This window comes from Rhinopithecus roxellana, chromosome 13 (assembly GCF_007565055.1).
Source record: "Rhinopithecus roxellana isolate Shanxi Qingling chromosome 13, ASM756505v1, whole genome shotgun sequence".
In the NCBI taxonomy this organism is placed as follows: domain Eukaryota; kingdom Metazoa; phylum Chordata; class Mammalia; order Primates; family Cercopithecidae; genus Rhinopithecus; species Rhinopithecus roxellana.
In genome coordinates, this window is record NC_044561.1 from 71,552,150 (window position 1) to 71,576,330 (window position 24,181).

The following is a 24,181-nucleotide window of genomic DNA, read 5'->3' on the forward strand; positions in this document are numbered from 1 at the left end:
CATATACATTTATTTTTAAGCCCTTACCAGTGTTAAGGGTTTTAAAAACCCTTACGCCTATAAAATAAACACTTCTATCCCCATTTGTGTGTCATATCTGTCTCGTAGAGGAGGGGAGAATGTCCTAGAACAGGACTGGTATTCAACTCAGACAAGTCCTTTAATCTGTGCTTCAGTTCTTCATCTCTAACATGGGAACTGCTACCCCAGATTTCCTCACAGGGGCTGTCAGGATTAATTCAGGCAAAACACGTAAGTGACTTGTAAATTCTAAAGCAACTCTGGATAATTACTTTTAACTGTGTGTGTGTGTGTGTGTGTGTGTGTGTGTGTGTGTGTGTGTGTGTGTGTGTGTGTGTGTGTGTGTGTGTGTGTGTGTGTGTGTGTGTTTTGAGACAGAGTTTCACTCTTGTTGTCCAGGCTGGAGTGCAATGGTGCAATCTCGGCTCACTGCAACCTCCACCTGCCGGGTTCAAGCCATTTCTGCTGCCTCAAGTTCCCGAGTAACTGGGATTACAGGCATGCGCCACCACGCCTGGCTAATTTTGTATTTTTAGTAGGGACGGGGTTTCTCCATGTTGGTCAGGCTGGTCTTGAACTCCCAACCTCAGGTGATCTGCCTGCTTCAGCCTCTCAAAGTGCTGGGATTACAGGTGTGAGCCACTGTGCCCGGCCAAGAATTTTAACTTTTAAAACAAAACATCAATTGAAGAGAAATATCATTATTAGTAGGCCTCATATATCAAGCATTGGCTATCTTTTGTATTTTCTTGGTAGTTCTTGGAAATTCATCAGCATTTATCCAAAGATTTTTTTAAAAGGATTAATGGCAAATATGAATATTATTATTCCACGTAAAGGTTGATCAAAAGTCCATGCTACTTATTAATGGAAATGTGGGATTTTTTTTTCCTTTGACCATACTTTTGCAAGTGTGCTGTCTTTAATGTTCACACAGAATTTAAATGGGATTTAATGTCCTAGAAATGTAAAAATTACTCAAGTTTCTCTATATAAAACCTTTACTTTTCATTAGAAAGAACACACTAATGTTAGTGGATGTGACTTTCAGACATCCCTAAAAGAAAAGAAATGCTTGCTTGGAGATCTGAGCAAGTAGGTCCTGGAAGAAATAATATAAAATAAACAACTTGCCAACTGTTTGGAAAATTTGATTTGAATATTTTATATTACCTATCAACTTAGAATTGGGCATATTAACTATTCCAATCCCAGAAATGACCATCAGCTGAACAAGGGTCAAAGCCAGAGTAATCTCTGAGGGCCCACTTCCCAGAGAGCTGCCTCTCTTTCCTTCAGCAATACCGCTGGCCCGGGGTTAGGCAATTTGTCCACGGCCCTTAGGGATCCATATTTGTTTGGAATACAGTCATTGATCCCTGTTTACTTTTTAATTCAAAAATATGTACCTTTTTGGATAAACAGAATTGGCGAGAGACAGGCAATGAGCAAGCTCTGGAAGTGGCCATCTGTGGCCTCTCCCGTGGAAGACGTGGCCATCTATGGCCTCTCCCGTGGAAGACGTGGCCATCTGTGGCCTCTCCCGTGGAAGACGTGGCCATCTGTGGCCTCTCCCGTGGAAGACGTGGCCATCTGTGACCTCTCCCGTGGAAGAAGTGGCCATCTGTGACCGCTCCCGTGGGAGATGTGGCCATCTGTGGCCTCTCCCGTGGGAGATGTGGCCATCTGTGGCCTCTCCCGTGGGAGATGTGGCCATCTGTGGCCTACCCCGTGGGAGATGCTTATCTTTTTCGTTATGTGACAGAAACTGACCCAACACACAGAAGATGCCCTCCCACCCACCCCATCGAGGCACAGGAAGAGGCTGCCCTCCAGGGGCTGTATGTGTGTCCAGCTGTGGTGTAGCCAGTTAAAGTTGACAACCCACACGACAACACTGTATGAGGAGGGAAATGAGACCTAAGGTCTGTTGACGGGAACAGGTGGACTGTGGTGTCCTCAAGATCTGTCCCGTCCCTGGGTACAGAATGCTCTGATGACAAAATGACCCCCAAAGCTAGCTAGAAACATTGAGAAGGGGGCAGAGGGACAAAAAAAGGATACCTCTCCATGTACCGACATACAATACTATACACAGCACCAAAAGTATCACACCACCAAGCGCTGTCTTGCGCCAGGGGTGCGCGCTCGGCGTCATACCCAGCATGAAATGAGCACGCTTCACATGCAGACGTGGCACTGGGCGAAAGGGTAACCAACATGTCACAATTCAGCAGAGCTGCCGCCAGCCCCTCCGGCCCCTGGATGAACACGCCACCACAAGGGCTCCAGCCAGAACGTGTATCCCTTACTGCTGGTAATTTCCATACTGGCCCTAAAAGAGATCAAGACACAGATTACACCCCTATAGTCACAAGTCAAAGGAAGACAGACGTCCACCCCAGCCAGGACAGGGGGTAGGAGGGACAATGGCAAGCAAACAACCTCTGCCCACATCTCAGGCGGGCAGCGAACGGCTTTCCAGAAGCCACCGGCCAAGCCTGGGGCTAACAATGTAGAGAGGGCCAAAGGCTCATTCGTTTAGTCACACTGGCATTGCTGCGGCTGGGCCTGTGCCAGGCCTGGCATCAGAGCCTTATGCTGGGCCTGCTATGCAGGAAAGCTCTCCTCCAAGTTGGCCCCCTGGGAGCTGATGCAAACACCATCTGTCCCCCAGCCCGCTAAAGTAAGAAAATGGGAGCGGGGACGACCAGGGTAATGCGTTTCAATCTATAAAAAAATCTGAAGACCCAGCCTGGGCAACATGGCCAGAATCCATCTCTACAAAAATCCAAAACTTAGCCGGGTGTGGTGGCGTGTGCCAATAGTCCCAGCTACTTGAAGGGTGAGGTGGGAGGATGGCTTGAGCCCAGGAGGTCAAGGCTGCAGTGAGCCATGATTATGCCACTGCACTCTAGTCTGGGTGAGACCCTATTTCCAAAAAAAAAAAAATCTGAATTTGGAGGCTGAGGTAGGAGGACTGCTTGAGCCCAGGAGTTTGAGACCAGCCTGCGCAGCACAGCAAGACACCATCTCTACAAAAAAATGGAAAAAAGCAGCCTCAGCCAGGCACAGTAGCTCACGCCTGCAATCCCAGCACTTTGGGAGGCCAAGGTGGGCAGATTACTTGAGGTCAGGAGTTCAAGACAAGCCTGGCCAACACAGTGAAACCCCGTCTCTACTAAAAATACAAAAACAACAACAACAAAAAAAATAGCCAAGTGGTAGTGGCATGTGCCTGTAATCCCAGCTGCTTAGGAGGCTGAGGCAGGAGAATCACTCGAGCCTGAGAGGTGGAGGATGCAGTGAACTGAGATCATGCCACTGTGTTCCAGCCTGGCGACAGAGTGAGACCCTGTCTTAAAAAAAAAAAAAAGCCAGGCATGGTGGCTCATACCTGTAATCCCAGCACTTTGGGAGGCTGAGGTGGGAGGATCGCCTGAGGTCAGGAGCTCGAGACCAGCCTGGCCAACATGGCAAAACCCCGTCTCTACTAAAAATACAAAGATTAGCTGGGTGTGGTGGCACGTGCTTGTAATCCCAGCTACTCAGGATGCCGAGGCAGGAGAATCGCTAGAACCCGGGAGGCGGAGGCTGCAGTGAGCAAGATCGCGCCACTGCACTCCAGCCTGGACAACAGAGCAAGACTCCGTCTCACACAACAACAACAACAGACGAAAACAAAAAACAGCATGAAGAGAGAACTAGACAGCCCGTGCCCCACAAGGCCACAAGACAGAGAATTCCTTGAGCAGCGAAACGGAGCATCGGATCTGTGGTAAAAGCCGCTCGGGTGACTGCCACAGAGGAAGACAATGGATCATCGCATGCCTAAGTCTCCCTGTGCCCCCAGCTAGTTAATGATGAGATTTCCTGAGTGCCCGCAGCAAGGAAGTCGGGGAGGGAGGAAAGCTGTTCCGGCCTGACCAAGAATCCAGTCCACATAACGTTCCTGATGAACACAGCCTGTCACATTTTCATTCCCAGAGCCGCCTGTGATGATCCTAGTTAGCAGGAGTCCGTTCTGATGTCTTTCTGCCCCTGCACCATTGGGTAAGACGGAAAGCCTCAAATCCAGAGCTGCTCAGCTGAAGGCATGGCAGCCCTCGAGCCCTGTAAAACCACAGGCAGCCCCAACGCCTCAGCACTTCAGTGTTTTTTTTTTTTTTTTGAGACGGGAGTTTCGCTCTTGTTGCCCAGGCTGGAGTGCAATGGCGCGATCTTGTCTCCGTCCGCTCCCGCCCACCTCGGCTTCCCAAAATGCTGTGATTATAGGCGTGAGCCACCGCGCCTGGCCACCTCAGCACATTTTTAAGTGTAGCCCAGTGGTTCTCAAATGGAGACAATTTTGCCCTGGGGGCATCTGGCAATGTCTGGAGCCATTTTAAATTGTCAGACTGGGCAACGGGGGTGCTACTGGCATCGTGGGTGGAGGCCGGGGTGCTGCAAACATAACATCATGTGCACAACGGCCCCTAGGAGGCGCCCAGCGCCGGCAGCGCTGTGCCAGAACGCCATAGCCAGTTACACTTGATTCTGACTAAAGACTAGGTTAGGTTAGTGTTTTGCAGTTAGATGGACACATTTCCCCCTAAATGTGAAATTCTCTATCTTCTCCATTGCTCTTTGTATTTTTCTTTTCTTTGTTTTGAGATGGAGTCTCACTCTGTCACCCAGGCTGGAGTGCAGTGGCACGATCTCAGCTCACCTCTGCCTTCCCGGTTCAAGCGATTCTCCCACCTCAGCTTCCCGAGTAGCTGGGCTTACAGGCACCCTGCTAATTTTTGTATTTTTAGCAGAGATGGGGTTTTACCATGCTGGCCAGGCTGGTCTCAAACTCCTGACTGCAGGTGATCTACCAGCCTCAGCTTCCCAAAGTGCTGGGATTACAGGTGTAAGCCACCGTACCTGGCCTTTCTTTTTCATTTTTGTAAGAGAAAGTCTTGCTGTCTATAGTCCAGGCTGGAGTGTAATGGTGCAATCATGGCTCACTACAGCCTCGACCTCCTGGGCTCAAGGGATCCTCCTGCATCAGCTTTCCAAGTAGCTGGGATTACAGGTATGCACTACCATGCCCGACTACTTTTTTTATTTTCTGTAGAGACAGGTCTCGCTATGTTGCCCAGGCTGGTCTAAAACTCCTGGGCTCTAGCAATCCTCCTGCCTTGGCCTCCCAAAGTGCTGGAATTACAGGTATGGGCCACCACAGCCGGTCACGGTCCTTTCATAGGTGGCATAAAGTTATATGTCCTCTGGTTCAGTCTTATAATTAAGTTAGGACATTCACTTATTTCACAAAATCCAAATAAGTTATTTTCAGGACTGTATGAAGGAGGTATAGTGTCTCATCATTCTCCTCTAGGAGGCCCTTGCTCCTGCAGTGCTCCCACCACACAGACCCTGTCCTCCTCCAGGGGCCCCATCCCACTCAGAAGAAAGGCGATGCCTGCTTTATGGAGGCCCCCACGCCCACCTGTCCCTGTCACCTCCTGCCAAGCCGGCCTCCTCACTGTCCCAAGAGCTCCTGCTCTTCCATCTTCCAAGCTGCTCTAATTTGGATGCAGACTGCTGTCCTTCCAGACCCCAGCATGACGCTCCTGTGCAAACCTAGAGGGCCAAGCTGGGGCCTGCTCCCCGCTGACTGGCGTCCAGCACACATTGGGGAAAGGTGGCCCCTGGCATCGGCTGCAGTGGCCTCGCGGTGTCCTGAGAGCACACCAGGAGGACTCCTAACGTCTGTGTAAATGCCTCATCGGTGTGCCCTTCCCAGGCATGACCTTCTGAGTACTGTGCCCTGGCAGGGGGCCTGTGTTACATGATCTTTAGGCTTTTCTACATCTACCTGGTGACCCTTTGCCCTCTTGAGGGAGGAAGACGAGAAGCATTTAAAAAATAGTATTCAGCCTCTTACCTACCCAATTTCCTGAGAAAAACAACCTTGATCGACGTAGTGCTTTGAAATTTCACTGGCAGTGTAAAGTGTCCCTAACACCTCTGGCCAGCTCAGAGTCACCAACACAGAGCCACTTCCTGCTAAGGACTCTCTCAAAGGAGGCTCCAAAAAATGTCCAAGACCATTCTCCTTCGTATGCCCTGTGCTCCAGCCACTGAGCCTCCTTCGGGCTGCCTTCACTGGGACAAACCTCCCAGTGCCTCGGGACCTTGGCACGCCCTCTTCGTGTGGCTCATTCTCCTCTAGGAGGCCCTTGCTCCTGCAGTGCTCCCACCACACAGACCCTGTCCTCCTCCAGGGGCCCCATCCCACTCAGAGGGAAGGCGATGCCTGCTTTATGGAGGCCCCCAGGCCCACCTGTCCCTGTCACCTCCTGCCAAGCCGGGCTCCTCACTGTCCCAAGAGCTCCTGCTCTTCCATCTTCCAAGCTGCTCTTTCCTCAGCTCCTTCAAAGCCCTGCTCGCTGTTTCTGGGCAAAAAGGGCTTCCCCCTCCTGGGCTGAGCCTGGGGCTGCCAGCCACTCCCCGCTGTGTCTTCGTCCTGGAATTGTCCACAGGGGCCAAATGCAGCCGCCTGTGCCCCCACCTGGAAGGCGGGCTCCACTCAGGGCCCCCCGCTCTGATCTCAGCACGGTCTGGCCTGTGGGACAACCTTATGTCTCCGTAGCGAGACATAAGCTCTAAAAGCGCAGGGTTCGTGGCGCAGCCACACGCCAAGCACCCAGCAGAGACCGGACATGTGCTCAGTACGCAACAAAACATTGGCAGAGTGAACGAATGTGAGAACCAGGCATGCAGATCTAACGGTGAGGTCAGGGTATGAAAAGCCAGCTGGATGGCTGAGGTGAGCGTATACACAGAAGGAATTCTGAAAAACCTTACAGGCTCAGAGACTTAACATTCTGGAAGGAACCCTGGAAGCCAGTTAGTTCCAGCTCATTATTCCTCATGGCCATAAGAGAAATCTTCATTGTGTCTCGACAGGCGCGGTGGATGGGCACATCTGGAAACATCCAGAAAGCTTGCCTGTTCATAGCCGTAGGGCCGCTGCTGCTGGGCAGACGGCGCTGTCTGCGGTGCTCGGTAGCTTCCGTACTGCTGGCCTTGGCCTTGCTGGTAGCTGGGGTACTGTGACGGGGCTCCCTGGGCAGGCCCTGAGAAAACACCAGGAACTGTGAGGCCAGCCAAAACGGGCGCATCTTTATTTTTTATCTTAACTTAAAAATTTTTTAAAAACTTCTTCCTCTTTTCCTTAAAAAATTCCTGTCTCAATGCATCAGCCTTTTGTCAGTCTCCGGAACACCTGGCACCTGCACGTGCTCCTCGTTAACTCTGTACAGCAAGAGCACCACACAACGGACTCACCAGCCCTCCAGTCCTGTGAGGTCCCAGGACTGTGCCCCAGGCCCCCCACCAGCATGGGGAGGGCTGATGGGCTCTTTCCATCTCCCCCGAGCTGCTGCTACTTGAGGGCAGGAGAGCCCTCCGGAACCCACTGGCGCCAGTCACACTGGCTGCTGTAACTTGGAACTTAACTATCCCAGGAGCTGCTGAACACCTGCAGGCAGGTGAGACAGAGGCATCGTCTCTAGGAAGCCTAAGTCAAAGGCTCCAGAAAGAACTGATAGAGGCCCCCCCTTTTTTTTTTAAAGACAAGGTCACACTCTGTCACCCAGGCGAGGCTGGAGTGCAGTGGCATGATCTTGGCTCACCGCAACCTCCACCTCCCAGGCTCAAGCGATTCTCCTGCCTCAGCCTCCCAAGTAGCTGAGACCACAGGAGTGTGCCACCATGCCCAGCTAATTTTTGTATTTTTTGTAGAGATGATCTCACTATGTCACCCAGGCTGGTCTCGAATTCCTGGGCTCAAGCAATCCTCCTGCCTCAGCCTCCCAAAGTGCTGGGATTACAGACATGAGCCACCACACTGAGCCTCAAGTAATATTTTTTTTATTTTTATTTTTTGAGGAGTCGTCTCACTCTGTCACCTAGGCCGAAGCGCAGTAGTGTGATCTTGGTTCACTGCGACCTCTACCTCCTGGTTCAAGCAATTCTCCTGTTTCATCTCCTGAGTAGCTGGGACTACAGGCCCGCACCACCATGCCCAGCTAATTTTTGTATTTTTAGTAGAGACGAGGTTTCACCATATTGGTCAGGCTGGTCTTGAACTCCTGACCTCAGGTCATCCAACCACCTCGGCTTCCCAAAGCGCTGGGATTACAGGCGTGAGCCACTGCGCCTGGCCTCCTCAAGTAATTTTTATACTATTTAATTAGCAATTGCTGTAAAGGGCTGAACAAGCAGAGCAGAATCAGGCACGAGCCTCATAAGAAACCATGTGTGTGTAGCTCATCCTGAGAACTGAGATTTTGCTCCAACAAAAGACCTGGGGCAGCCCAGAACTTACTTGTCGGAAGTTTCCTGGGTGATTCTAAGCCGCAGTGAAGGCTGAGACCCACAGGCTTTGACCTGCTCTGTCAAAGAGGTCGAAGCTGGGCATGAGGCGTGCAGATGGCGGACAGACGGGACACTGGCTCCCGTCACAGGCCACGTGGGCAATGAATTTATGTTTAAGTTAAAAATAAGATGTTTCAGGTCTACATGCATTTATGTTTCCAACTTTTCTGGAAACCTAAAGGTATCCAAAATAAGTTTATTACACTTTTGCCTGCACACCAGGGTCACTGTGCATGTACCCATGTGCAGCAGGGGTGGGCGCTGGGGGGCCCCGAGGAACGTGCTCCCCTCTTACCGTAGCCCTGCTGCTGCCCGGGGTAGCTCTGCTGGCTGGGGTACTGTTGCTGGGAGTAGGTCTGCTGCTGCGCGGCACCCTGCTGGTACCCAGCCTGCTGCTGGCTGTACTGGGAGTTTCCTGGAGGGAGGAGGAGACACGGAAATGACTTTCCACCTGGGCTAAGGGGGCTCATTCTGTGGCCCACTCACGACACGGTAACTTTGGAATCCCAAAACCAAATCCATTGCTTCGGCGTGTTTATTTTTTCACAACGTTTCAAATACTATATTACACCTTCTCCGTTTTTTTTTTTTTTTTTTTTTGAGATGGAGTCTTGTTCTGTCGCCCAGGCTGGAGTGCGGTGGTGCGATCCCAGCTCACTGCAAGCTCCGCCTCCCGGGTTCACGCCATTCTCCTGCCTCAGCCTCCCGAGTAGCTGCGACTGCAGGCGCCCACCACCACGCCCGGCTAATTTTTTTGTATTTTTAGTAGAGACAGGGTTTCACCGTGTTGGCCAGGATGGTCTCGATCTCCTGACCTCGTGATCCACTCGCCTCGGCCTCCCAAAGTGCTGGGATTACAGGCGTGAGCCACCGCGCCCGGCCCATTTTTCTTATAGAAATACACATGGAAAGCTAAGAAACAAAACGCCTAACGCGGTGACTAAGCCAGAGATGAACGCCAGCGCCGCAGGGCGAACTGCTCCCCAGAGAGACGCTGAAGTCCTAACTGCAAGTGCCTGTGAACAGGACCTTATTTGGACATAGGGTCTTTGCACATACAATTTTTTTTTCTTCTTTTTTCAGAGACAGGGCCTCCTTCTGGCACCCAGGCTGGAGTGCAGTGGTGCAATCAGAGCTCACTGCAGCCTCCATCTCCCTGGCTCAAGTGTTCCGCTCACTTCAGTCTCCCAAATAGCTAGGACTACAGTGTGTGCCAGTGTGCCCAGATAACCTTTTTTTTTTTTGAGACAGAGTCTCACTGGGTCGCCCAGGCTGGAGTGCAGTGGTGCGATCTCGGCTCAGTGCAAGTTCCGCCCCCCGGGTTCGCGCCATTCTCCTGCCTCAGGCTCCTGAGTAGCTGAGACTACAGGCCCCCACCACCACACCCACAACGCCTAGCCACAACGCCAGGCTAATTTTTTGTATTTTTAGTAGAGATGGGGTTTCACTGTGTTAGCCAGGATGGTCTCAATCTCCTGACCTTGTGATCCCCTCGCCTCAGCCTCCCAAAGTGCTGGGATCACAGGCATAAATCACCATGCTCCATGCAAAGAATTCATTTTTCTACTTCACTTTTCTGGTTGGAAATAACTTTCCTTTTTTAGAAGCTATAAAATTTAAGTATTTTAAAACTGCAATCTAGTATTTTTTTAAATAACAGCTTTATTGAGATAATGCACATTGGAATGGCTTAAAAACCTATCAGGGTAATTCAATCTGTAGTTAGATGGGTTGACAAAACTAACACATGCTCTTATTCCAGGCTGAACTCCTCCTAAGGCGAGAGCTTTAGAAAAACTTACTTGAGCCTTTCCAGTTATTCTCTATCCAGGAAATATCTTGAGTCCTGAACTTCCACGCCTTCCTCAAAATCCAGGGGCAGTTCCAGTAACAGCCAGCAAACGAGCTGCCACCATCACGGGAGAAGGCTTAAGGCCACTGTCCTTTATCCTGCCCCCATGAAAGCCGTCTGAGACATGGTGGGTGGGTTTTCAAGGGTGTCAGAGTCAGCCTGCATATTCTCATGTTTTATAGTCCACTTTATTCTTTACATAATAAAGGAGCCAGTTTTCGGCTGGGTGCGGTGGCTCACGCCTGTAATCCCAGCACTTTGGGAGGCCAAGGCAGACGGATCACAAGGTCAGGAGATCGAGACCATCCTGGCTAACATGGTGAAACCCTGTCTCTACTAAAAATACAAAAAATTAGCCAGGCGTGGTGGTGGGCGCCTGTAGTCCCAGCTACTTGGGAGGCTGAAGCAGGAGAATGGTGTGAACCCAGGAGGAGGAGGTTGCAGTGAGTGGAGCTCGAGCCACTGCACTCCTGGGCGATAGAGACTCCATCTCATAAATAAATAAATAAATAAATAAATAAATAAATAAAGGAGTCAGTTTGTAGGACACGGGCCAGCTTTGCCCTGGCACACAGCAGGTATGCAACAGCAGTGTGAGTACCAGCTCAGAACAACCAGCCCCAGCACACAGGGACCAGGCCTGGCTCTCACACCCCAGTGGGTACTCAAGTGATCTAGTGTGAACTGGCAGCAGCCGCCCTATCCCCTAAGAAAGGGGGCTGCTGAGATAACTCTACAGGGAAAGGGGGCACAACTTCTGTAGAAAAGGCCTTCGCTGTTTTCAGACGTGTTTCATGAAATCTGCAGGGCCGGCGGGGAGCCCAGGCAACGGGGCGGGCAGATGTGGGGCCTTCCATAACCAGCAAGTACTCCAGGGTTCTTTCTTTTCTTTTCGAGACGGAGTCTCGCTGTCACCCAGGCTGGAGTGCAGTGGAGCGATCTCGGCTCAATGCAAGCTCCACCTCCAGGGTTCATGCCATTCTCCTGCCTCAGCCTCCTGAGTAGGTGGGACTGCAGGCGCCCACTACCACGCCCGGCTAATTTTTTTGTATTTTTAGTAGAGACGGGGTTTCACTGGGTTAGCCAGGATGGTCTCGATCTCCTGACCTTGTGATCTGCCCATCTCGGCCTCCCAAAGTGCTGGGATTACAGGCGTGGGCCACCGCGCCCGGCTCTTTTCTTTCTCTATTCTAAGAACCCTCTGGCATTCTGCAAGGTGCCCGTGAGAAGGTGCCGGGCAGCCTGGCGCATCCGTGAGAAGGTGCCGGGCAGCCTGGCGCATCCGTGAGAAGGTGCCGGGCAGCCTGGCGCATCCGTGAAACAAGAGGCCAGAGCACAGAAGGAGCAATCGGCCACGAGGAACAAGAGAACGACGCTCAAAGCCGTGTCACCTAAAAACACAGTGATCCACACGAGGATGCAGCCAAGGAGGCCTGAGCGCTGCCTGGGGAAGATGTGTCCCGCAGGCCCCGGTCACACCACCCTGTCGTCCACTCCTGGGACACGCTGGTCACCACCTGGCGAGAGCCTGAGAAATGCACACGACACGCCAGCCATGCTCGGGACTCCAGGAGGCGTGGATGGTGTGGACAGCCCTGAAGTGAGGTCCTTTCAGTTTCTGTGACAGCCAACGATGTTCCTTTTTTGAGATGGAGTCTCGCTCTGCTGCCCTAGGCTAGAGTGCAGTTGCGTCATTTTGGCTCACTGCAACCTCTGCCTCCTGGGTTCAAGTGATTCTCATCCCTCAGCCTCACAAGTAGCTGGAATTACAGACATGTGCCACCATGCCCCGCTAATTTTTATATTTTTGGTAGAGACGGGGTTTCACCATGTTGGCCATGCTGGTCTCGAACTCCTGACCTCAAGTGATCCACCCACCTCAGCCTCCCAAAGCACTGAGATGATAGGCCCGAGCCACTGTGCCCGGCCCCAGTGATGTTTAATTTAACTTCTGAAGCTGCCAATACCTCTCCATGATTCAAAGGTAAACAGATACAGACCCATACCTTCAAGAGGTGCTGGGAAGGTGGCCACTTCCACCCCTGCTCTGGACTGCCTGAGCCCTAACCCCATCTCCTACCCATAAGCATTTCTGTTGGCTGTGTTGGTGTTTGCCCATTGGCTGATGGTGTGAGTGTGCGTGTGTGCAAAGGTACAGTCTCATCTTGCCTGCATTTTCACAGAGGCACATCCCACACACCCAGCTCCATACCTGGCTTTTGCAGCTCATGGGCGGTCTCTCCTAGCGGCAATGACGCCCAGATGCCAGGTCGCGAGGGGCTGGGCTCTGTCCAGTCTGCGCCACTGCAAACCTCACTGTGATACAAGTGTGGAACTCGCACCCCTCACCTGGCCCCTCCCCCACCGAGCACCACATCCCGACGCTCCTGCCCAGCACGAGTGACCCCATGGCCTCCGCTGTCCCCTCCTGGTTTGGTCGGCTCCACTCTGGTCCCCTCCTATTACTGGTGCCCTGCACATGAGCACGCTCTTGTTTTATCAGATTCTGCAGGCTCCTAACTGATGCCATCACCAGAACAATTCCAGCACCAGCCTGTCCCACTCATCCTGCTGTGGGATGACTCAAAGTTGGAAAATTCTTTTTATTCTGTTGCCAAGGCTGGAGCGCAGTGGTGTGATCATAGTTAACTGCAGCCTCGACCTCCCGGGCTCAAGCTATGCTCCTGCCTCAGACTCCCAAGTAGCTGGGACAACAGGCGCATGCTACCACACCTGGCCAATGTTTTTGATTTTTAGTAGAGAGGGGGTCTTACTATGTTGCCTAGGCTGGTCTCAACCTCTCAGGCTCACGTGATCCTCTGCCTTGGCCCCTACAATGCTGGGATCACACATGGGAGCCACCGCACCCGGCCTGATGCTGGGATCACAGGTGGGAGCCACTGTACCCAGCCTGGAAAGTTCTTTATGGTGCCTTTGACCCATTCCTCCTAACGTCTCCCCCAGCCTCTCCACTGCACCATGGGCCACAACTGTGTTTGAAGGTGGCTATGACATGTCCACCAGTCTCTTCAAAGCAAAGCAGCCCCAGGCCTCTCACCCCTGCAAGACTTCACAGTTCCACCTGCTGTATGGTAAAGTGTCACCTACACATGTGTACTCCTCGTGTCAGAGTCTAATCAACAAGCAGATGGAATAAAATGCTTCTAAATCAAGGAGGAAACCACGCCGTCTCTCTTCCTGTTCTTAAGAGGTTACTAAGCTTTTTAGCAAATTTCTCATCAATGATGGAAAGCAAGAGTATGTAACCCACGACAAGCTACAGAAGTACATATCAGCCAGGCACGACGGTGCACAGCTGGAGCCCCCCACTGTAGGAGGATGAGATGGCACTTGAGCCCAGGAGTTCAAAACCAGCCTGGGCAACATGGCAAGACCTTATCTCTACAAAAAAAAAAAAAAAAAAAAAAAAAAAAAAAAAAAAAAAAAGCCAGGCCTGGTGGTGCATGCCTGTAGTCCCAGCAATTTGAGAGGCTGAAGCAGGAGGATCACTTGAGCCTGGGATTTCAAGGCTGCAGTGTGCCACGATCATGCTACTGCACTCCAGCCTAGGTGACAAGGCAAGACCCTGTCTCTTTAAAAAAAAAAAAAAAAAAAAAAAGCTACATCAGACATTACAAGGCTGAGCAGCACATCCTATGTTTGTTTTTGGGATAAAGTGTGTCAGCCTTGGGCAGATGCATGTGGACGCCTCGCCATGGACAAGGCTGAACCCTGTGCCCCAGCTGGAAGGGACAGGGCCAGGCCCATGATGGCAGAGATCCTGCCGGCTCCCAGGGCTTATGGAGGCACCACTGCAGCCAATATGCCAGAAGATGGCCTCCTGGCATTGTTTTTTTTGAGATAGGGTCTGGCTCGGTCACCCAGGCTGCAGTGCTATGGCACAATCTCAACTCACTGCAACCTCTGCCTCTTTCAAGCAATTCTCCCACCTCAGCCTCCTGAGTAGCTGGGATTACAGGTACCCGCCACCACGCCGGGCTAACTTTTTGTTTTTTTTTTCAGGAGAGACAGGGTTTTGCCATGTTGCCCATGCTGGCCTCAAACTCCTGAGCTCAAGCAATCTTCCTGCATTGGCCTCCCAAAGTGCTGGGATTACAGGCATAAGTCACCATGCCTGGCCATTTCTTTATTTATTTTTATTTTTTTTGAGACAGAGTTTCACTTTTGTTGCCCAGGCTGGAGTGCAGTGGCGTGATCTCGACTCACTGCAACCTACACCTCCTGGGTTCAAGTGATTCTTCTGCCTCAGCCTCCCGAGCAGCTGGGATTACAGGCACATGCTACCGTGTCCAACTAATTTTTGTATTTTTAGTAGAGACGGGGGGTTTCACCATGTTGGCCAAGCTGGTATCAAACTCCTGACCTCAGGTGATCCGCCCACCTCGGCGTCCCAAAGTGCTGGGATTACAGGTGTGAGCCACGGCGCCCGGCCAATTTCTTTTTTTCGGTGACAGTGTCTTATTGTGTCGTGAGGCTGGAGTGCAGTGGCGCGATCTCGGCTCACTGCAACCTCCGCCTCCCAGGTTTAAGCGATTCTCCCACCTCTGCCTCAGTAACTGGGACCACAGGCATGCACCATCACACGGCCAGCTAATATTTGTATTTTTTAGTAGAGATGGGGTCTTGCCATGTTGGTCAGGCTGGTCTCAAATTCCTGGCCTCAAGTGATCCACCTGCCTTGGCCTCCTAAAGTGCTGGGATTACAGGTATGAGTCACTGCATCCAGGCTTTCTTCTTTTAAACTTCCATTACGTATTCATGTACTTCTTGTTCCCCCAGGTTTATGAAGGTGTAACTGACATTTAAATGTAGGCACTCGTAGCGTACACAGTGATGTTTCTATATGTGCCTACACTTGTGTGTTTTATTTCTTCACAGCAGGCTGAGATGTGTAAGCTCAGAAGCAAAACTTTTACACATCGAATTCTTTAAGAAGTAACCCAAACAAGGAAATCTGTAGCTGTTTAGAGCCCGCCTGCTTTGTGTACCTGGTGAAGCCTCACTGACACTGTTACCTCTTGATAAATCGCAGCCCTGCAGTGGGAAGGCCTCAGCCACTGCTGCCTGCCGGTCAGTGTCAGCAGCCACCAGGCACCTCACCCCAGGCACTGCAGGCCCACCTTCCCTCCCAGACGAGGTTGTGCAATCCCGCAGGCGATCATCGACTCTTCTCTGGGGGCCACCTTTATCCCGGGGTGGGGTTGGAACTGGCTGTGTGTACCTCTTCCCAACTCCACATTCCGGGACGTTCTATTGGGGTTTCAGGGCAGCCAGGGTGGAGACACAGACACCACAGAAAGGGGCAAGTCCAACCGACACACAGCCCCCAGCGCAGCACTGCCCAGGACCGCCACGAAGGGCAGCAAGCCCCAAGCCACAGGTGTGTATTTCCTGGCCTGCAGGTGTCTGAAGAAGCACAAGGCCACACCCAACGCAGCCACTGCTGGCCTCTGGCTGAGGAAGCCCTGAGAGTGGCTCGCAGGCCCCACGCTCCCTGGCCGGACCCAATAACAGAGTCTGTGCCCCCAACCCCAGCATGGCCGGCTGAATCCTTTCCTGTCTCACGAACACACACATAAGGCAAGCGGGGCTCCCGACACAGCCTGAATCTCCAGTTCCTGAACACAGTCTCCCATCCCATGCACTGCGCTGGGATTTAAGGGACTCACTGAAGGCAGGCACTGCGTGCTCCTAAGGGTGCAGCCTCTTAACTCTGCTGCGTGTGGCGCTTACACTCGAGCCCAGCACGCGGCTGTTCTCCTTACCCCCCTCGTAGTAGTGCTGTGCGGACTCCTCGAATGACCGGTCGTAGCTCTGCTCTGTGTAGGATGACTGCTGGTAGGCATAATCGCCGTGGCCTGTGTGAAACGGAGACGGCGACAGTCAGCAGAAGCTGCGCACTGGACAGGTCCCGGAGGAAGCAACTGAGACCCAGGCTGGGGAGATGCTGTTGGGCCAGGGAGGCACCCAGAGCCAGCAGGACCCGTGTCCCCTGAGACCATGCCCCAATCTCCTAAGCCTCGACCTCCTCACTGAAACGCAGACATCAATGCCTCCTTCTTGGGGCGACTGTGAAGCTACCTGGGGATTTATGCAGAGGATCAGTGCTCTCAGTGCCCACCACACGGCCACGCTAGTGACCCGACCGCCTTCTCCTCCCCACTGCTAGCTCCTGGGAGGACACAGGCAGGGGTGTCCAACCCTCACCGAGGCCTTCGTTGCAAGGTGGCTTGCCCTGCTGCCACGTGCCCACCTGCCTGTGCACCTGCCCCTTGCTGGCTGAGGCCAGCTCCCTGCCTGGATGCCTCCCAGGGATCAACCAAGCCTTTAAGACCACTTTATTTTATTCTTATTTTCACTTTAGAGACAGGGTCTTGCTCTGTCACCAAGGCCGGAGTGCAGTGGCGCAATCATGGCTCAATGCAGCTTCTGCCTCCTGGGCTGAAGCGATCCTCCTGCCTCAGCCTCCCGAAGTGCCAGAATGACAGGTGTGAACCAGTGTGCTCAGCCAAGCCACTTTCAGTATCCCCTCCACAAGCCCTGGGGCTATGAAAGACTGAAAGGTGACGAACGTAAAATGCAGAGATGAGAAGGGGCAGGAGGGGGTGCTGCAGGTGGAGCCGTCACCTTCAGGGCATTCTCTGGGAAGCTGGGAGGCTTCTTCTTGAACATTTCCACCTATCTACAGCTGGGGGCTGCAATTCTCCACCTCCAACTCCCACATCCTTTCAGGAAGAAGAGGCGAGGCTGCGTGGAGGCGAGCGCAGCGGTGTGTGCCTCAGCTTCTCTCTGCAGAGGCCAGGCACCACTGCCAGTCCAGCTCACCCTGTGCCCTGCCTCGCCTCGCTCCTGCAGGGCATCTGGCCGCTCTGCCTGTAGCCCAGGCCTGAGCTAGAGCGACTGGGGACGCACTGCAGTGGCCACACCCTCCTTGCCCTCCTTGCCCCTGCAGCTGCTCTGCTGTCCTGGGCGGGGTCAGGCCACCGCCAGTGCTCACCGTCGGGGTAGTACTGCTGGCCCATGGGCTCTCCGGCGCCCTGGCTGTGGCTGTACTGCTCGCCATAGTACTCCTCCTGGCCCAGGTACTGCTGGGAAGATCCTGCAGGGGAACCACATTCAGCACCAGTACGGGCCGCACCCTCCTCCCTTGGAGGACCTCCTCGCTCGCTGGGGAAGCCAAGGCCTCGCTAAGTGGCCTCACTCACCCCAGGAGAACACCCCACGCTGTCACCATATCCAACTTATTTTTTGTATTTTTAGGAGAGACAAGGTTTCACCATGTGGCCAGGTTGGTCTCGAACACCTGGCCTCAGGTGATCTGCCCACCTCGGCCTCTCAAAGTGCTGGGACTACAGGCATGAGCCCAGCCTGTGACACTCTTAATGACAACTGCCGCCCCTGCCCCCAACCCTGACTCCTCGGGGACAGGAGACCCTCTGCGAGCCATACCCCAGCCCTCACCCCCAGTGTCCCCACCAAGGCCCCAAGCCTTACTCCCCCAGGCTCCCTGCAGACAAGCACACACAGCTGGCACTTCACCACCTGGGGCGGTCAGCTGTGCCTGAGACCTGGCCTGGCTGGGCGTTACCTTGCTGGGAGGGCCGGTAGGGCGCCATAGGCCGCTGCCCCATCATGCTGCTCCCCTGGCTGCCCTGCCCCATCATGGCGATGGACGACTGGCCCTGGTAGTGCTGGCTGCCGCCCTGAGCCGAGCTGTAGTGCGACGTGGCCGCCTGCTGCTGCATCATGGAGACTGCATGACAGGACAGAGGCCCCACATTACCCCGGGAAGCCTCCCTCCCTCCCTCCCACACGCAACTACCTCCTGCACCCGGGCAGGTTCCTCGTTATTTTCCTGTGCTCCGCACGAGAACGTCACCCTCCCCTGAAAGGCCTGCACTGACGCTCTGTATGCTTAGACCCACTGCTCACACCGACTATTTGAAAATGTGCCGACGTGCAGAAAACAGGGAGAGCCCCTGGGTAGGAAGATCCAGTGGCTTCCACAGCCGACCACCACCTTTCCACCTCTCCTCGGACACACAGCTCCCGTGACAATCCCACTTGCGCCGTGGCTCGAGTCCTATTCTCCCTGGTCCCTCAAGCTGGCCTCAGGGGTCACACTGTCCCCTCCTTAGCACCTGTGCAACCTCGCGGCCCTTCACATTGGCCTGTCGAACATGTCCCCTGCTCAGAAGCCCCTAGCGAAGCCCCGTCCAACAGAAATGACACGAGCCACACTTCTTAAAGTTTCTAGTAACCACATCAAAAAAGTAAAAACAAACAGGTGAAATCCATTTTAATCATGCATTTTATTTGAGTCAGTATGTCCAAAACAAATGCTTAATATTCAGTTATTGTGAGAAAATCCTAAGGAGGTCCTCGGCACCCTTTTTTGGCACTAAGCTTCTGAAGTCCATGTGTCTCCAACACTCAAGAAACTCAACCAGGACCGACGCCCACGAAACGCGACCGGGGCCGATGCTCGTGGAACGCGACGGGGACCTGCTGCTTCTCAACTGCCCAACACCCCACGTGGCCACCATGGCGGATGGCCCCACTCTCGGGCTCCTGCGGCCCTGCAGAAAGGCTGGGGCCTCTGGCCCAGCGCTTCCGGCCCCTTGTCTTCTCCACTGAGGTGCCTCTAGCCAGGCTGTTCCCTCCCTGGGGAACAGCTCTACCCCACCTCTGAGAGCCCAGGGCTCTGTCCAGACGCAAGGCCGGCGGCCCCCACTCCCTGAAGCATTCCCTGAGACTCCATGGGAAACACCCCAACCCCTCGCAAAGCTGGGGGACAGGAGGGGTTGGCTGTGCACCCGCCGGTGCCCGTCCCTCCGGAAGCTCTCAGAGGCTGCGGCCAGCCCTGATTCACGGGCCCCTCTCCCCCAGCACCCAGCAAGAGGGCAGCTCCCCGGGGACCACATATCCAACATGCATGTGTCAAGGGTCTTGGAGGCAGGCCCAGGGCCCCCGGGGTTGCAAAGGCAGAGGCGGTACCTGGGTTGGACTGCATGTTGATGTTGGTCCGAGACACGTAGTTGCCGATGGTGCCTTGCCCCTGCATGGGGACGCCCTGTGAGGCGGGCCCCGCGTGGCTGTAGCCGGGCCCCGAGATGCTCATGGAGGTGGTGGGCAGCGTGTTAGGTGCTGTCTGCTGCATGGACACATGGCTCGGCCCTGGCAGGGGGAGCAGCGAGTGGTGTCAGGCGCTGGGGAGCCAGGTCACCACTTCTGAAGGTGAAGACGCCCCAATTTCCCTTCAAATGATTTTGGGAAGAGATTCTATCAACATCACTATTAATGATTAAGTGACTAAAAAAGAAGTAAGTGGCCTGGTGCAGTGGCTCATGCCTGTAATCCCAGCACTCTGGGAGGCTGAGGTGGGTGGATCACCTGAGGTCAAGAGTTCGAAACCAGCCTGGACAACATGGTGAAAGCCCGTCTCTACTAAAAATACAAAAAAATTAGCCAGGTGTGGTGGCAGGTGCCTATAATCCCAGCTACTCGGGAGGCTGAGGCAGGAGAATGCTTTAACCCAGGAAGCGAAGGTTGCAGAGAGCCAAGATCATGCCCATTGCACTCTAGCCTGGCCGACTAGAGCGAGACTCTGTCTCAAAACAAAAAAAAAAAAAGAAAGGAGAGAAGCATACATGCTAACAAAGTACAGGATGCACCGTTTATTTGTTGTTATTTTGTTATTTTCTGAGACAGGGTCTGGCTCTGTCACCCAGGCTGCAGGGCAGTGGCATGAACACGGCTCACTTCAGCCTCACCCTCCCAAGCTCAAGTGACCCTCCCTCCTCGGCCTCCCAAATATTAAGCAGTTTGGACCACGAGTGGGCACCATCACACCCAGCTAATATTTTTATTTTTTATAGAGACGAGGTTTTGCCATATTGCCCAGGCTGGTCTCAAACTCCTGGCCTCAAGCAATCTGCTGGTTTAGGCCTTACAAAGGGTTGGGATTAAAGGTCTGAGCCACCATGCCCAGCCTGTTATATTACTATTAATAGTCTCCAAATGTTACTCATGCCTCTTAATTCAAAGACAGGAGCATTCCATTCTTATTACACAATCTACCTGGAACCCAGCAACTTGCATTTGAAATGAATGGAATATGACAGTGTCAGAAAGAGCAGGCGATCTGGAGCAAGGGCTCATCCCAGCCGCATGGCAAGCTTGCTGCGGCCCTGAGCCTGGGCGATGGCAGCTGACCTGTGGCTACCCCAGGAAGAGTGGGTCCCCATGCCCAGCCCTGTGACGGGTGGGGTGCCCCACCATGGCAGCTGCCTGCCCAAGTGCTGCCTTGGTGGCCTTGTGACCAGGAATGCCCTCCCCGCCCACCGCACTCACCGTTGCCAATCTGGCCCTGCAGGAGGGAGGAGGGTGGCAGGCCTGTGCTGATGGCGTCACTCAGGCTGCCCTGGGAGTGCAGGCCCTGGCTGGAGCCACTCTGAGTCAGGGCTCCAGGGCCCAGGTTCATGTTCTGCGTGGGCGGCTGCAGGCAACAGGAAGTTTTGAGGGAAAACGGTTAATTCACGGAGAGCGACCTCCACAAGCCAGGCCAGGGATGAGAGGGCGCCTGAGATTTGCTGCCACATGTCATGGCCACCTGGCCCATGTTCGTAATCAACAGCCATCGTCACAGCCAGGTGACCGCAGAGCACCAGGCCCAGAACAGCCACAGGTGACCGCAGAGCACCAGGCCCAGATGGAGATGGCACAGTGAGCGTCTGGGTGAGCGTTCGGAACTCTATTGAGTATCGAGTTCATCCACACATGCCTGGGTTTGAAAAGCTGGACCTCCTTCTCCTGGGACAGCAGGGAACCCTTTCCCCTGTCCACCTCAATGCACCCTGTCCTTCTCGGGCGCAGCTGGCCGGCGCCTCTGTGCTCCCCGTCCATGACCCCTCCAAGCTGAGGGCCTTGCCACAGGCGGGATCCCTCTCCTGTTTCCCATGCTCCTGCTGCGAGTGCCCCTTCCCCTCACTCACTCCCCCCACCCCATGCCCACCTGGGATCACACCACACAGAAGGGAGTGTGAAGTGACCCTCAGCACTCTCCCAGATCAAGGTCGAACAGCAGCTCTGGAGGTGTGCGCACACACGCTGTCTACAGCTGGCCAAAAAAAGGAAATTTCCACCAGGACCTGCGGGTGTCTGCACGGTGAAGAACTGCAATGTGACAGGTCAATGGAGGTGGGTTTAACGTTTTTACTCACGAAACGCATCCTGGCATTTACGTCATCACTTGCCGAGGACTAAGGGTCACTAGCAGACACGGCGCTCCCGGCGACAATTTAATTTTGGAAAAATGCATTTTAAAAAATCAAACAAAATAAAATATTTGAACTATCATTGGGAGAAGTTACTGTGCTGGGCATGTTTTCTTTTAAGTTCTGTTTTCACCCACAGCAGCGCATGTGCATGGTTCACAACTGCTCAAAGCACCCGGAGAGGTTCCAGGGAGATGCAGGGCCCCCACCCCATCTCTCCCCACCCCCGACCCGAGAGCCGCGGCTGTTCCTACAGTGGTTCTTCCGGGGCTTCCCTCCCTTCAATACATCAAGAGGCTGAACCACAGTTCCAACCCGGCCACCTCAGATGCTGTCGTTACCCTAAGTCTGTCAGGAAGGGTTGGTCAGCACCGCCCACACTCCCATTTCTGGTGACTCTAGTGGTATTTTTGGTTTCTCTGAGTCATCTTTGTTACCTGAGGTGACATGCCCACAACTCCCGATTTTAGGCAGTGTCGGAGTCCTTGCTGGGTAAGGGGACCACCCTCAGCGGGTACTCACGGGGAGCAGTGTCGGAGCCCTTGCTGGGGAAGGGGCCACCCTCAGCGGGTACTCACGGGGAGCAGTGTCGGAGCCCTTGCTGGGGAAAGGGGCCACCCTCAGCGGGTACTCACGGCGGGAAGCAGGGACTGCATGTTCTGGTTGGAGTCTGCGATCGTGGCCAGGTATACCAGGTTCCGGTGCAGGATTTGCTGGTACCTGCAGGAGAGGGGGCATGCATGAGGCAGGAGGACGGGACCACGGAGTCCCCAAGTGGATCCAAGGCAGAAGTGAAGTGTGAACAACACAGTCTGACAACCAGCCAAACCCCATGAGGACACGGACCCCAGAGGACACCCAGGGACATGCCAGCTGGTTGCCCAGCTGGACACAGGCAGGTGGCAGGGCGCTGGGGTCTAGGTGGGGACGGCAGGGCAGCCTCCACCCCAAACCCTGAGCAGGCTCCCATCCCATGCCAAAAACTATGCAAAGACTCTAAGGTAGCAGCTACATGGGAGCTGGCACTGGTCTGTTCAGAGAATGGAAATGGGGGCGGCCACGAGGAGGCAGGGGCCTGAAGGTGACAGAGAGACAGAGCTCTTGTCCAGCTGAACCAGGCAGTAGGCGGACTCCACAGAGCCAGCGACCCTGAGAAAGTCCTGGAAAGAAATGGGGAAGCACAGTTCTGCCAGGGAAGGCCCCTCGTACACATCGCACCAGTGGGGCCCCAGTCCCCTCACCCCACTCACACCCAGGGGTGTCTGAGGCCATTCACCTACTTCCCACCTCCAGGTCAGTCTGATGGCCACTTGGACAGCCACTTGGAGGGTGGCAGACTGGCCATGCACCCCTCCTCTGTGTCAGGCCCTAGGGTCACAGGGTCACAGGAGGTCCCACCTGGAGGAGGTGCTGTCTCCTGGCTCACTGGCTGTTGGCTGCAGAGCTGCCCACAGAGGCTGGCCCAGGCCTCCCCACACTGCTCTTTCCTCCCGCCTCCCTCGGAACTACCCCAGTTCTGGCAGCAACGCTTCGCAGCTGTGCTGGGGACTCTTGGGACATATCTGGCCTCCGCACTGGGGGACTCTCGGGACATATCTGGCCTCCATGCTGGGGGGCTCTCGGGATATATCTGGCCTCCATGCTTAGAGTCTGCATGACCCCCCAAAGTGTTCCCATGGATGGCGGGCGGGCACTCACTGCGTGCACTCGGCTGTCTTGCCCTTGCTCTGGTACTCCAGGATGCACTGGATCAGGTGGTGGTTCTCGTCCAGCATCTGCGGAGAGAGCGTGAGCAGGCGCTGCCGACGCGGGGCTGCCGCTGGCCCTCGGGAAGAACCGCCACCGCCACGCATCTAGTTTTCATATAGGTTGAGTGGCCCTTACGTGAAACGTGTCACATTTCAGATTTTTCCAGATTTGGAGATATCTGTTTTAGACCCACCGGTTTGGCATCCCTAATCTGAAAATCTGAAATCCAAAATGCTCCAATGAGCATTTCCTTTGAGCCTCATGTTGGCACTCAAAAAGTTCTAGATTTTGGAGCACTTCAAATTTCCAGATTTGGGATGCTACGCCCGTTCTGTGTATGAAGCTGTCGTTACATGCATGGCCTCAGCCACCACAGACCAAACACTCACACATCCCTGTGCTAAGGACTTCACCCGTAAGCGGCAGGGCCATCTCAGCCCACAGATGAAAACATGGAGGCCCTGTGTCTCTAGCAGCCCCCACCCTGAAGGACCCTCCAGCTTCCAGGGCCCTTGACGGCAGAGCATCTGTGCAGCAAGGGTCAGCCAAGTCGACAGCAAGGATGTCAGGACCCCGTGGGCACCCCACAAGAGGCCCTGGAGCCCCCAGCTGGAGGGGACAGCCTCAAATCACAACCACACAGGGTGGGACACAGGTAGCTGCCCCCCTCAGGATCAGCAGGGGTCCAGGGCACTCCTAGGTGGGTGGCATCAAGACTTCCTGCAGGGGCTGCCACCAACCGGGGTGCGGGAGGGAAGGAAAGGGTCTGGGAGGGGCAGGGACAGCACCAAGGATAGAAGAAACCACACACAACACAGGCCGGCGGGGGGGCAGAAAAGGTGGGTGACACTGC

General features: G+C 54.1%; 1 protein-coding gene across 7 annotated transcripts in view; it reads right to left on the bottom strand.

The window, feature by feature from the left end:
• The window catches only part of SS18L1 (SS18L1 subunit of BAF chromatin remodeling complex), a 38,737-nt gene that overhangs the window by 1,204 nt on the left and 13,352 nt on the right, over positions 1-24,181 (bottom strand). The window contains exons 2-12 of one of the 7 annotated variants that reach the window (XM_030915645.1): positions 23,278-23,354; positions 22,215-22,299; positions 20,657-20,801; positions 19,301-19,480; positions 17,892-18,056; positions 17,301-17,402; positions 16,069-16,161; positions 8,726-8,845; positions 7,000-7,127; positions 2,182-2,356; positions 605-1,123 (exon numbers count right to left, since the gene is read on the bottom strand). In XM_030915645.1, the coding sequence (XP_030771505.1) occupies positions 2,330-2,356; positions 7,000-7,127; positions 8,726-8,845; positions 16,069-16,161; positions 17,301-17,402; positions 17,892-18,056; positions 19,301-19,480; positions 20,657-20,801; positions 22,215-22,299; positions 23,278-23,354 (1,122 nt within the window). In that variant the 3' untranslated portion in view covers positions 605-1,123; positions 2,182-2,329. Of the gene's footprint in view, positions 1-604; positions 2,357-5,184; positions 7,128-8,725; positions 8,846-16,068; positions 16,162-17,300; positions 17,403-17,891; positions 18,057-19,300; positions 19,481-20,656; positions 20,802-21,317; positions 22,300-23,277; positions 23,355-24,181 lie in introns of those variants that run through there. The other 6 variants (XM_030915641.1, XM_030915643.1, XM_030915640.1 and 3 more) reach the window with 6 other exon arrangements.